The following is a 13,167-nucleotide window of genomic DNA, read 5'->3' as shown; positions in this document are numbered from 1 at the left end:
CCCATCTGTGGCTGGAAGGAGGTCATCTGAAGTCTCAGGTGCCAAATGGCCTTTGATTCAGACATGGTCTGCAGCAGCCTGGAGGAGGTGGCTTTCACAAGATGGAGAAGACCTTTAAGATCATCAAGTCCAACTGTAAACCTAACCTTAAGCTGTGAGCTCCTTACTACAGGGCTTTGTGGGTGATAAAATTGCTCCACAAGGAGACAAGATAGTTCTGTGGAAGAGAAATCCAACAGGGGGTTACTACATGAAAGCCATGCCCACCTCAAGAGGTTCCTGAGCTGGGAACTGGTGGAGGCTGGAGGAGCAGAAGATGCTTCACTGGGGTGTACATTTGGCCTGACCATGAACAGAAATGGCCTTTCTTGATGTCCTCTTTGGATTTGTGACCTTTCACCATCGCTTTCCTCCATGTGGGTCCAGCTCTGGTGGGCTGGGGGCGGGCAGCACAGAGCTGCATATCTCCTGGGTGGGCAGGGGGCTTCCAGCTGGCCAGGGGACCTGGGCTAGCAATTGGGGTTTGACTTGCCCTCCTCTCCATGGAGCAGAGAAGGAGACTGGTGTCTCTCCTGAGTGCTCCAGGCACTTTCTGTGGTTGAGCCCACAAGTGAATTGAGGTTTGAAACAACAGCAACTGTTCTTGCTCTTGTTGGTGGCCAACATTGGCCAACATCAGGCTTCTCCCAGTGTGCCAGATCCAGGCACTTTCTGTGGTTGAGCCCACAAGGGAATTGAGGTTTGAAACAATAGCAACTGCTGTTCTTGCTCTTGTTGGTGGCCAACACTGGCCAACGTCAGGCTTCTCCTAGTGTGCCAGGTGGAGCTGTCACACAGAGCTCTGTGAATCCAGCATCCAGCACCTTCTAAAATAACAATCCCATCTCCCTCCTCTCCTTAAGGTAGACCTGGAGGAGCTCCATCCCTGGCAGCTGGCTTAGGACGGGAGGAGAACCAGACCAGGTCCATCTGGGAGACGATGAGGAGCTTAAAATGGTGCTTTTCTCCGTTTCCTGGAGCCTTTTTTCACCGAGTGCGCTCACCCCTGCTCCGGGACAAGGGGGAATGGGAGTGACAGAAATCCCTTTGTCAGCCCTGCCAGGGAAGGAGGGTCAGGGAGCTATTAGTGAGCACAAAGAGGGGATGGATTCTCTCCTGAGTGCTCCGGGGACAGAGATTTAAATGCTGAGCTCCTGGTTAATGCTGCTGTGAATCACAGAGCTCTCTGCTTAACTGCCTTGAAACAAGAGCATGGAAAAAGCAGCCAGCTTTCTGCAAAGAACCAACTCACTTGGTTTTAAGACGGTGCTAAATGGGATTATTTATTTTTTTTCTACATTTCACACTCATTAATTCCCCTGCCTGTGCTAGCTCGAGGTGGGACCAACGTGTGAGCTGGCTGGTCCACTCCATCCACCATCCCCTGCCCTGCGGGGGGACAGTGGTCCCCAGAACAGAGGTCCCATCCTCGAGGAGCCCCAAAGGTTTTGTTTCCACGTGGAAGTGCAACGTTCCAGGAGGGGAAATCCCTCCAGTGTGTGTCAGAAGTATGAATGGCATCTTGTTTCCTGCTATCTGGTTCAGGACCTGCAGAAGGACAAGGCTTGAAGTCCTCCTGACCTTCTGCTCCCACACAGAGGACTCTTCCTGAGTCTCCACGTCCTGCTCTCTCCGTGTAGATCCAAGACTGGTGGAAAATCTGTGCCTCTGCCTTCCGTGTCCGGTGATTAAATCCTTCTCCAGAGCAACAGACTGCATTAAAGCTTGGGTTTCCTCCAAGGGTCATGGAAGGCACCTGTAGAATTTACAGACCCAATCAGTCGTTTCATGTCTCTCCGCAGCCTCTGACTTATTAACATCATCACAGAAACCAGAAGGACTTTGTTTTTCTGTGGGGGAGGGTTATGAATCACGTTGTCACTGCCCTTAATGAACATGCTCAGGGATGCCCACGAGCCCCTGTGTGCATTCCCATCAGCGCTCCCTTGACGTATAGCATTAATTAACCTCGTTTAATGGGCTAACGGTGATGGCTTGCAGTTCCGAGTCCCCCAGCGGGGGTGGCTCTTGCCATAAGGAGCAGGGATGACAGCAGGAGAGGGTGGCAGATGTTTGTCTCAAAGGGGACGTGTCCAGGAGTGTGTCTCCACTCCGGGAGAGGCTCAGTGTGATGGGGACCCTTCCTGGAGATGGGCACAAAGCTCATGGTGATGGAAAACCAAACCTCAGAGCTCCTATGTCCAGTGAGGAGGTTGTGGCATCACCTCAGCAGGAACTGGCATCACCAGTGAGCTGGGTGTGTTGGTGTTGGCACCCCATTCTCCGTGCCGGGGATGAGGGACAGGGCAAGGTGTCCATGGTGCACTTCAAAATTACGGAAAAACCTTCACAATTATGGAAAAAAAGGCAGTTTTTTGACTAGTTCATGCAGGTGCTGGTGGCATCTGAGCTGAGAAGGGGGATGCAGCCTGAGACTGCGGGGAGGGATGCTGTGAAGGTGATGGACCATCTTTTTGTGGGCAGGCTCAAAGCTCTCTGCGGTGTGGATGCCCTTGTGCTGCAGGACTGGGGGTGACTGGGGTGAAGGACCTGCACAGAGACACTGCCCACCGCCCTCATGGAGCTCTTATTAAATTTTAAGAGAGCATTTTAAATGATTTAAATGATTTAAAATGCTTTCCCGTGAGGAAAGCCTCGGAGAGCTACGTTGATACAAAGATCCCCTTCCTGAACTGTATGTTGATAAAAAAAAAAGCTTTCCAAAGACTTTATTAAAGGAAAAAAAAAACCCACCGTGCTGCAATTTTAATGAGGAGCTTGTAAACATAACAAACTCCTGCTGATTTTCTCTATTAATTGCCTGCGTTACGGAAGACCAGGGTCCCTGCGGCGCTCGGTTCTCACCAAACCCCCTTGCTGGGCTTAAGATGTCTCCCCTAAATTTGGGGGGGGGGGCTGGGGGAGGGCGATGGAGGCTTTTGCAGGGGCACAGGGGAGAGGACAAGGCAGGGTTGAGTTGTCCCTCGGGCTCCGACCTCGGCTCTCCTCCAGCCTTTGCTCAGGGAAGGGGAGGGGGGAGAGGAGAGGGGGAGCCCTGCTGAGCTGACTTAGCAATCCCATTTTTAGTAGAGATGCATTCGCTGATTAGCTCCACGTCCTAATGACTCGGGCACGATAAATTAGGAAGGAAATGCAGAAATGGCTGGGGTTAGATTAACATCTCCAGGGGAAGCCGCAGTAAGGTCATTTTATGGGCCATTAAAGGGTGGCCGTTCGTTTGCTGCCTTGTCCCTTCAATAGCAGTTCTTTTTTTTGGTTGTTTTTTCTCTATTCCAGCCCAACACCGTTCTCGGCAGGGGCTGTTCGTTTGCTGCCTTGTCCCTTCAATAGCAATTCTTTTTTTTTGGTTGTTTTTTCTCCATTCCAGCCCAGCACCGTTCTCAGCAGGGGCTGCTCTCCAGTGACCTCCATCCCCCCTGCGCCATCGCTCCCCCTCTTCCATCTTCCTTCTCACTTCTTCCATCTCACTTCTTCCATCTCCCTTCTCACCTTCTCCCTCTCTCATCTCCATCTCCCATCTCACCTCCTTCTTCTCCCATCTCCCTTCTCACCTCCTTAGAATCACAGAATCGTAGAATCGTAAAAATAAAGAAGAAATAAGCAATAAAAAACAACAAAAAATAAATAAGAAATAAGCAATAAACCAAAAACCACTAAATTATATTCTTGAGGACCATGTCAACCCATCTTTTGAACACCTTCAGGGATGGTGCCTCAACCACTTCCCTGGGCAGCCCATTCCAATGCTGGATAACCCTCTCCATCGAGAAATGTTTCCTAATTTCCAATCTAAACCTCCCCTGGTGCAACTTGAGGCCATTTCCCCTTGTCCTATCTCCTGTGACGTGGGAGATGAGACTGACCCCTTCTTCTCCCATCTCCCTTCTAACCTCCTGCGCAGGCTCTGGGTGCCTTCTTCTCCCATCTCCCTTCTCACCTCCTGTGCAGGCTCTGGGTTTTGCCCTCCCACAAAATTGGGGAATTTTCAGCCTGATTCGAGCGGCCTGGCCCGTGCCCTTTCGCTGATCATCGTCAGCAGATGTGGGGTGGATCCTACAGGGGTTTTGCCATCTGGCTCCCTGGAGAGCACAGACCCAGGGGAGGTCATTTCAAGACCCAGGATGGATGTTGCTTGTCCCCGATCACTCAGGGAAGCCTGTGGAGGAGGTGGACACTCAATACCTGCTTCCCAAACCCAGGTCATCCATGATGATGGCTCACCCTCCTTTTCCTCTCCACTTTCCTCTCCTTTTCCTCTACACTCAGGGCAGCAGGGGCTGAAGGACACCTCGGTGGGTTGCTGAAGGCAGTGCTGGGCTGCAGTCCATCCTCCAGCACAAGGATGAGTCCAGGATGTGGAAATGACCTTGTTCTTTCTTCCCCCTGCAGAGCCAGCTTTCCCAGGCCCTCAATGGGTTGTCAGACAGAGCCAAGGAAGCAAAAGAATTCCTGGTCCAACTCCGCAACATGGTGCAGCAAATCCAGGTACTGTGTCTCCTGGCTGAGGAACAGCCCCCTTCCCACCAGGATGAGCTGTTCTGCCCCATCCTCTGTCCCATCTCACCAGCTTGGTTTGGTGGCTGCTCTCCCAAAGGGGTCCACACAGCCCTGCAGCCCTCCCAAAAACTGCTCCTCCTGAAGCTGCCTGTGCCATGGAGCGAGCAGCAGAGACCCCAGCCCTTGCCCTCTCTGCCATAGGCAGGTCCAAGGATGTGGCAGGAGGGACCAAACCTGTTCCTCACCTGCCACCATCACGTTTGCCATGAGCCAAAGGTGTTAAGAACCCCACGTGGTCATGGTGTGGATTTGTGTGGTGCAGCGGTGCAGCTGCAGATAGAAAAATGGTCCGTGTGGTATGATAGAAAAAACAAAATCAGGTTTCCCAACTTGAAATGGAAGGTGTGATGCCCTGCTCTGACTCGCAGGAGAACAGCGTGGAGTTCGAGGCCTGCCTGGTGGCCCAGTGTGATGCCCTCATCGATGCCCTCAACAGAAGGAAAGCCCAGCTGCTGGCCCGGGTCAACAAAGAGCACGAGCACAAGCTGAAGGGGAGCTTCTACGCACCGGCTGGGGTGGTCAGAGAGCTTTCTGCAGGGTTGGCACCAGTTGGGGACGAGGACAGTGGTGCTATTTGTTGGGGTGAAGCTCTGCAGGAGGAACTGGGAGGTTGCTGGAAGCTGCTTTTCTTGCTTTTCACGAGCTGTTTTGCTGCAGATTTCCAGCTCGCTCCCAGCGTGATGGGCCCTGGGCAAAGTGCTGCTCCCTCCAGGTGGTGGTTGCCACCAAATTACTCCATCACTGGGCCAATTACTAGTCATTAGGTCAGCAGAGCTGAGCAGCCACGGGCTGAAAGAGGACCTTGTTCATGCCCCGTGTTGCTTCCAAGCTCCTGTGCCGAGTGCCTGTAATTTCTACTGGCTTCAGCTGAAGCTGTGGGACACTTGGTGTCATGAGATGCCACTTTTGTCATCAGGCCAGAGCAGGAATTGCTCCTTTTTCTGTTCCGTGCTTGTTGAGCACCTCGTGGCTTCAGCTTTCACTGGGGGGTGAATTGTTGACGTTGAGGGAACCGAGGTGCAGCTCTGGATGTGAGCATTGAGAGCTGTGAAAACGGGCTCCTCGTGTCACTCCTGCTGTCACTGCACTGTGCCTTTTCAGCTGGTTTGGGGCTGAGAAGGGAAGCGAAGGGCCAAATCTCAGCTGGGAGAGGTGGAGCGGGTGGAGCAGTGCCCAGTATCTGCTGGACAAAGTAGTTGCACCCTGGCCATCACTGATTCAAGTCAACATTTCACACCAATGTCAGTTTATTCTTCTCTCTTTCAAGGGCATTTCAGTGTTTGGGCTGAAAACATCTCTATCTCTTCTCTGCCATCTCCCCGGGCTTCTTTTGGGCCACCCAGGAAGCTCCCAAAGGGATTCCTGGACCTTTTTAAAATGAGGGAAGAGGCCACCAGTCTCCAATCTGCCTGGAGATGATGGGTACACAAGGGCTCGTCAGCATTTCCATGGGGAGATGGACAATAGCAGCTTTGTGGGCCCGAGCCCAGCATCTGTGCTCGGCGTAAATCACATCCCCAACCAGGGATGTCACGCCACCAGCCTGTCTTCTGGGTGCAGAGAGGACCCCCGCTGCCTGTTGGGCTCTCTTTTCCTCTGCCCCTTCAGGGCATGGCTGATTAAACCCTCACAAAGCCTGGCAGCATAAAGCAATTTCCCTGCTCAGCAACAACCCACGGAGGCCTTTCACTTTTTGGCCGGAGGAAGGGAACTGCACCCCCCGTCCCGCCTGTCCCCCCAGCCTTGTTATCAGCCAGGCTTTGTCCTTAGGCTGGGCTGGCCCTCAAAAGGAGAAACAGCCCATCACTAACCCACGTCCCTCAGCACCACGTCTGCCCGGCTTTTGAATATCTCCAGGGATGGAGACTCCACCACTTCCCTGGACAGCCTCTTCCAAGGCTTGATAACCCTTTCAGTGAAGAAATTTTTCCTAATATCCATCCTAAACCTCCCCTGGTGCAACTTGAGGCCGTTTCCTCTTGTCCCATCACCTGTTCCTTGGGAGAAGAGACCAACTCCCCCTGGCTACACCCTCCTTTCAGGGAGTTGGAGAGAGCGAGAAGGTCTCCCCTCAGCCTCCTTTTCTCCAGGCTGAACACCCCCAGCTCCCTCAGCCTCTCCTCACAAGACTTGTGCTCCAGACCCCTCACCATCTTTGTTGCCCTTCTCTGGACCCACTCCAGCATCTCAAGGTCTTTCCTGTCGTGAGGGGCCCAAAACTGGACACAGTACGGGGAGAGCCATGAGGCCCTGACCCACCTGGGTGCCAGCAAGAGTCCTGCACGCTGAGATTTGCTTCCCAAGGCTTCAGCAGCATCAGATGGGGGCACAGAGCCTTGGCACGCAGCCCGGGTCATCACATGTCCTTCCCCTCTGGCTTGGGGACGGGGACAGAGAAGGTCTTGCCTGCTTTTCACGAGCTGCAGATGGGGCAGGGGATGCAGGAGAGCCTCAGCCCTGTTGGGTACCTCCTTGCTGTCCTCATTCTGCACACACAGGGTGCCCCGCTCGCACCAAGCCATCGAGGTGAGCATTCACCTCCAGCCTGTCCCCCTGCACCCCCCTTCCTCAGCCCTGCCACTGTCCCCACGTGCTCTGTCACCCAGGGGAAAGGGCTGCCCGGTTCCTCATCCTCCAAGGAACCTCCTGGACAAAGGCAGCACCTGCAGCTCCAGCTGGGCACGGGCTGGGCTGGCTCAGAGGGTCAGGGGAATGCTGTGACACATGAAAGCAGCATTGTCCCTGGAGCAGCTGCTTCCCCACGGGATGTGTCCCCCCCTTCACTGCCCGAGGCCTGGGCTGGCTGTGGGGAAGAGATAACAAAGCCCCCAGCTCTTGCTCCGAGGCTCTGGAGCGCTTCCAGGGTGTCAAGAAGGACAGGATGGAGGATGAAAGACTGTCCCCATCCACAGCATCATTCTGCGTGCTCAGCACTGTCCTACACATGCCCTGGCATACGCTTTGTGCTCAATTTGGACCCCTGGTAGCTCCTCCTGCAGGACCACAGCGCTTGCTCCTGATTGATGTTCACATTAGGACAGTTGGATGCTGACTTGGTGGTGACAGCTTCACCCCTTCCAATAGGAGACCAGTCCAGAGCATCCTGGCCTTGCCTGCATGTTCACTTGGCCACTGCCGTGTCCCCACAGCTTCTCAGCCGAGGAGATGAGCAGATTGATTGACCAGTGGGACTTCACCGTGCTACCCAGGAGCCCTTTGAGATCCAAACCAGTTGCTCCAGCAGTCAACGGGGAGCCTCAGCACCCTGAGCTGCAGCCTATCTCTCCTTGGGCTGCCCCTCCTGCCTGGCTGGGACATTGGCCACCATGGCACGATGGGTGAGCGAAGAGGAGGAGCAGGGAGGGCCAGAGCCTGCTGGCTGGCAGGGTACCACAGGCACCTTTCACTGGAGAGCCCAACTTCCCATTCGGGGTCAGCTCAGCTTCAGGACTGACCTACTTTGGCTTGACACACATTTCATGGAAGCAGGCACAAATCCAAGTTTGCCACTGGGCCAACACTAATTACTCCAGAGCCGGGGAGAGGTTTGGGAGGAAATGAGCTTGGAAGAGACATATCCCTGCCTTTCCCCAACCTCCCCCTACGTTTTATTCAGATTAAGAACCCAGGCTTTAAAAAATAACACCTTGAGGAGCAATCTATCCACCCCATGGATAGACCTCCTTGTCTGTCCTGCTCCTCGTTGCTGGCCTTGGTGTTCTAAGGACCAGTGTGGTCTTCCCCAAGGGAAGATGACCTACAGCATGGGCTGGTTTGTGCTGGGGACATAGAGGATTCCCTGCCGTGTTGTCCCAGGAGGAAATCTCTCAGTCCACAGCACACGCAGACTGAGCTCTGCCTGCACTTCCTTTAAGCTCTCAGCAGTGTGGTGGACCATTCTGGCCTTCTTCTGGCCTTCAGTTCGTAGGATGTCTTCTCATCAGCGGGTTGTCACATTTCTCAAGGAGCTAATTATGTAAGAAATGCTCACCAAGGGCTCCTGTCCATAGCACTGGATCTCCAGAGGTGAAATGCTGGTCCATGACCCTTCTTCAGGGGTTACAGTCAGGATTTTCCAGGAAGCCCAAGGGAACTTGATGTCCCCTGTTGGATTAGGTCTCTGTGAAAGGATGAGAAACAGGACAGAAGCACAGGTTTATCTTCCTGTACCATACCATTTCTATATGGAAACACCAGACTGGACACGCTGGGTGAGATAAGCTCCTCACGAGGTGCGTTATTTCCCAAAGATGCTGAAACTAGAGCACTGCTTTCTCTTTACAAATCCCACCACATTCAGCACTGCTTTCTCTTTACAAATCCCACCACGTTCTGCACTATTTTCTCCCTGGCGTGGGGCAAAATAGTCTCACAGCCTTGGGAAGGGCATCAGCCCCGGGAGCTGGGCACTGAGGACAAGGAGCTCTGCAGAGCTGTGATCAAGTTGCAGGGATGCCTCTGGTTTTCTGATGTCCCTCAAGCTTTCTACTTGTTCTGTTGAAGAGCTGGGTCAAGTCTGTCCTCCGTAGCATCCATCCATGTTTAGATTGAATATTTGGATGAGGTATTAGGATGAAATCCTTGACTGTGAGGGTGGTGAGAGCCTGGCCCAGGTTGCCCAGAGAAGCTGTGGCTGCCCCATCCCTGGAGGGGTTCAAGGCCAGGTTGGAGGGGGCTTGGAGCAACCTGGTCTGGTGGGAGGTGTCCCTGCCCAGGGCAGGGGGTTGGAACTGGATGGTCTTTAAGGTCCCTTCCAACCCAAACCATTCTATGATTCTCTGTGCTGTGTTCTGCAGTGTCTCTGTACTGGAGACCAGGTCTCCATATCGCACCTTCCCACACCTGTTGGTGCCAAGCAGAAGCCTTTGATCAGAACAGGCTGGATGAGCCTCCAGGATGTGCTGCCACCAGCATCGCACAGGGCTGTTAACGTAGCAGCTCGGCTTTTCCCAGCTCCAGCCTGAGCCTCCTCTCCCAATAGCAAAGAGGCAAGTCACCATGGAAACGTCCACCTGGAGATGCTCTGCTTGGAGGACGCGTGGTTGTGAGATTCAGCCCAATCAAAGCATCGGGATGATTTTTCCATCTGGGATTTTTCCATCTGGGCTTGCTCCCTGTGACACTGTCCCCATGGCCGTGCAGGTGACCGTACCCCAGCCACGGTGTGAGTGGGGTGAGGAGGCTCCTCCAGGTGACATCCATGGCAGGACTTGTCCTCTTGTGAGGAGCCAAGGTTCAAGTGAGGTTGAGTGCCTTGAAAACCGATTATCTAGCCCAGTACTAAAAGAGGAGGAAGGTGAGGAAGATGTTTAAGTAGAGGGGAGTGCAGATGTTACTGCCTTCTAGGAGCTGTATTAAAATGTAAATTATAGCGAATGTCATCTTACAGGGAAGTAAAGCTCTTGAAATAAATTTGCTATTTTAAGGTAGTGGTGAACTGCTGTGAGTGCACAGCAAAAGTCCTTTTTATAGGCTGTAATTAGAAGCCAGGTTCTGGCTGTTGCATCTGTTGGCACCTAAAGGGAAAAGAAAAAAAAGAAAAGTATTTGGTAAAAATAACCACAAACAAAATATTTGGAGCTGCCCCCATCCCCTCCCCAGCTGAGCCATTAGCCCTTTCCCAGAAGATGCCACTGCTCAGCGAGGTGTGATGCCCCTGTGGTTGCAGGAGAGGTTTGTAAACTGTCTATCTCCAGGCAGAATTCCCAGCAGCCTGGTTTTCCTGGTGGTCTGATGAATCCTACAAGCCCTTTGAGGCCTCCTGAGGTTGCCCCTCAGCCCAACATTGGATTACATGAGTCAAAGGATTGCGGAACTTCCAGATTTCACTTGTATCTCTCCTCATCAAAATACTCTTCAGTTCTGGGGTGACGGGGAGCTGAGGAACCCCAGGGAGTGGAAAGCCCTTATGCACGAGGAGAACCACGGGATGCTTGAGGCCATATGGAAAATCTTTTGGCTTCAGAGGCCCCACCGAGTTTAGACCGTGCCTTCAAAGGTGGGGGGATGCTTATGTCTTATTTTTAAAACCCTTCATTCTCTAATCAAGGCAATTCTTGGGGTCTCACTCTTCCTTTCTGCGTCCCATTTCCCTTGTGTGGAGGGCAGAAGCTGTAAAGGCACAAAGCCCCACTAGGTCCCAACCAAAGGTCCCTCTTCTTGCCTCAAAAACGGTTTGGTGGTGGTGAAGGGAACGTGGATTTGCACTGTTGGGTTGCCTTCTGTGTAGATGCTGCAATTAAACTGCTGTTTCATGCTCTAGTTCTCCAGATGAATAGATGCCGGGTCCCCGAAGGGCATCGCAGAGCTCCAGAAGGACAGGGACAGAGGCATAACTGCTGCTTTGGGTCCAGTTTCAGGGCCCTGGGCTGCCTCTGGTCAGGATTTGAACATCTCCAAGGCTGGAGGCTCCACAGCCTCTCTATTTTGGTCTTTGACCACCGTTATGAAAAAAAATCTACCTTTAACTTACAAAAAATACCATTTAAATGTATCTCAGTTGGCACCCACGTGCATAAAGATTTCTGTAGCCTGCAGCAAGCACTTCCACTCCCAGCCAGACCTTTATTAGCGGGGATAATCTACCAGGAAGCTCGGTAATTAATCAGCCTGGAGCTGGAGGGGGCAGAATAGAGGGGCAAAACGAGGACTGGCACCTCCATGTCCCATCTCCCTCCTCCCAGACAGTGCCAGGAAGCCCTGCAGATCTCCCGCTGCCACCGGAGCAGTGGTGGCACGTCCCCTCACCTCACCAGTAGCCCCATCTCTTGGCCAAGCAGGTGTTGGAGGAGCCAGCAGCGTGGCCAGGGCTGTCCAAGGGACACCTTGCCTGTCCCCACGGAGCAAATGCTGTTTCTTGGGGGCTGGTGTCTGGCTTGGAGGTAGCAGATGGCAATTCTGCCGGTAATACTTCGAAAGCATCTACTCAGGCAGGGAGAGGCTCACAAATTCATTATCCCGGGCAAACCAGACAGAGATTTAAGCTGCAAAGAAGATAAGAAGATTGTTTTTGTCAATCCCATCTTTGCTGTCTTCCTGATGGCATGTGCATTTCCCCGCGGAGGGGTCTCGCAGGAAAGGAGGAGGCTGCTTTTCTGGGCCATCAAGAGGGGATTCCCCACTGGTCCATCTGCAGCCCAGCAGGCAGGGAACGTAAAACCTTGCTCTGGCTCCGTTGGGATAAGGTCTAACAGCAAGGTTGGAGCCTCCAGGCTGGGCTCATCTCACACCCAGTGGTAACACCATGATGCTCAGCTGAGAAACCCAACATCCACATGGCCAACAACCCCTTGCGTGAGCAGAACAACCCCTCGGCACCCACTCTCTGGGCAGGAGAGATTGAATTAATGCCAGGGGCTGCTTTCTGTTGCGTGGAAGGGGCTGCAGGGACAAGGCTTTGCACCCCCTCTGCACCTTCTGATCCCACCCCAAAGGACTGACCATCCCCAAGGAGAAAAGAAGTCCAGAAAAGGTCAATGTAGGAGGCCAGATCTCCAAGACTAGCTCTTGTCTCCGCTCCATCCCAGCACACTCAAGTGTTAGAAACTGGCCCTGAGTGAAGTCTTCCCTCTCAGGACAGGTTTTGAGGCCAGAACTGCTGTGTGCCCATCCTTCTATCCACTAGCCCAGAGCCATCCAGCATCTCCACAAGCCTCCACGCACACCTCGTGGACCAGAGGAACATTATGGGAGCTCCCTCTGCTGCCTTGTCCGCCCTGCAGAGGGCTTGTGCTGGATGCAGCCACCTCCCCAGATCCTGGGCTTGATCCCACCTCCCTCTGCCATGGGTGGGCTGGAAGCATCAGGCTGGGATTGCTAAATCCCAGGAGTGGCCCCTCCCAAAAAATCAGGAGCCAGCTCCATAGCTTTTCACGGAAGAAAAAAAAATATATTATCCCAAGTTGGAGGACTGGTAATTCTTTTCTTCCTGTTAGGTGATTAAGTAGAGGTGATTAAATTATAATTAAGCAAGGCATGATGTGATTGATTGCCCTGCAGGGGTTATCACCCCCCCTGGAAAGCCAGGTTCATTCTCCGCAGGGGTCTGACACGTGCTTCGTTTCTCCTCCCCACCCCTCGGACCATTGAGATGCCCACAGGAGGAGGTGCTCCTCAGCCCAGGGTGGTCCCACAGGCGCTGGGCTCCACCAGACATGATGGTGCCTTCAGAAATGTTAATCGATGCTTATTGCAGGTTTTTTTCCATCGTGCTGCAGCTGCAGATGCTGAGGGGAAGCTCATCTTCACTCTCTGTAACATCCTGAATAGCTGCGGTCTCCAGAGCTGCAGAGCTTTGTTTGGCCCTAGTGGAGAACTTTACGCAGCTTTAAAGCTCTTCCAGAAAAAAAAAAAAAAAAAAAATTATCTGCCATGGGCACGTTCCTCTAAAGCATAAATCTCTCTTCCTGAGCTGCTCTGCCAATCTCCCGTGACAGAAATCTCCCTGATACGGGGCTCAGACCTGCGCTGTCTCCTTCTGCAGGGATTCAGCGTGAGGGACCAGCCAGCTCCCAAATGTACCTTCATGATATTGGAACCTGAATGCCATCC

The 13,167-nt window shown here is 53.1% G+C and overlaps 1 protein-coding gene across 1 annotated transcript in view; it reads left to right on the top strand.

Moving 5' to 3' along the window:
• TRIM9 (tripartite motif containing 9) overlaps positions 1 to 13,167 on the top strand; it is a 115,778-nt gene that overhangs the window by 76,741 nt on the left and 25,870 nt on the right. Inside the window, exons 2-3 of the mRNA XM_014936807.1 lie at positions 4,450 to 4,545; positions 4,986 to 5,108. Coding sequence (XP_014792293.1) covers positions 4,450 to 4,545; positions 4,986 to 5,108 — 219 coding nt within the window. The remainder of the gene's footprint in view (positions 1 to 4,449; positions 4,546 to 4,985; positions 5,109 to 13,167) is intronic.

Source organism: Calidris pugnax, unplaced genomic scaffold (assembly GCF_001431845.1).
Source record: "Calidris pugnax isolate Ruff unplaced genomic scaffold, ASM143184v1 scaffold10, whole genome shotgun sequence".
Classification (NCBI taxonomy): domain Eukaryota; kingdom Metazoa; phylum Chordata; class Aves; order Charadriiformes; family Scolopacidae; genus Calidris; species Calidris pugnax.
Note: the sequence above shows the minus strand (reverse complement) of the source record. Positions and strands in the feature narration are given on the sequence as shown.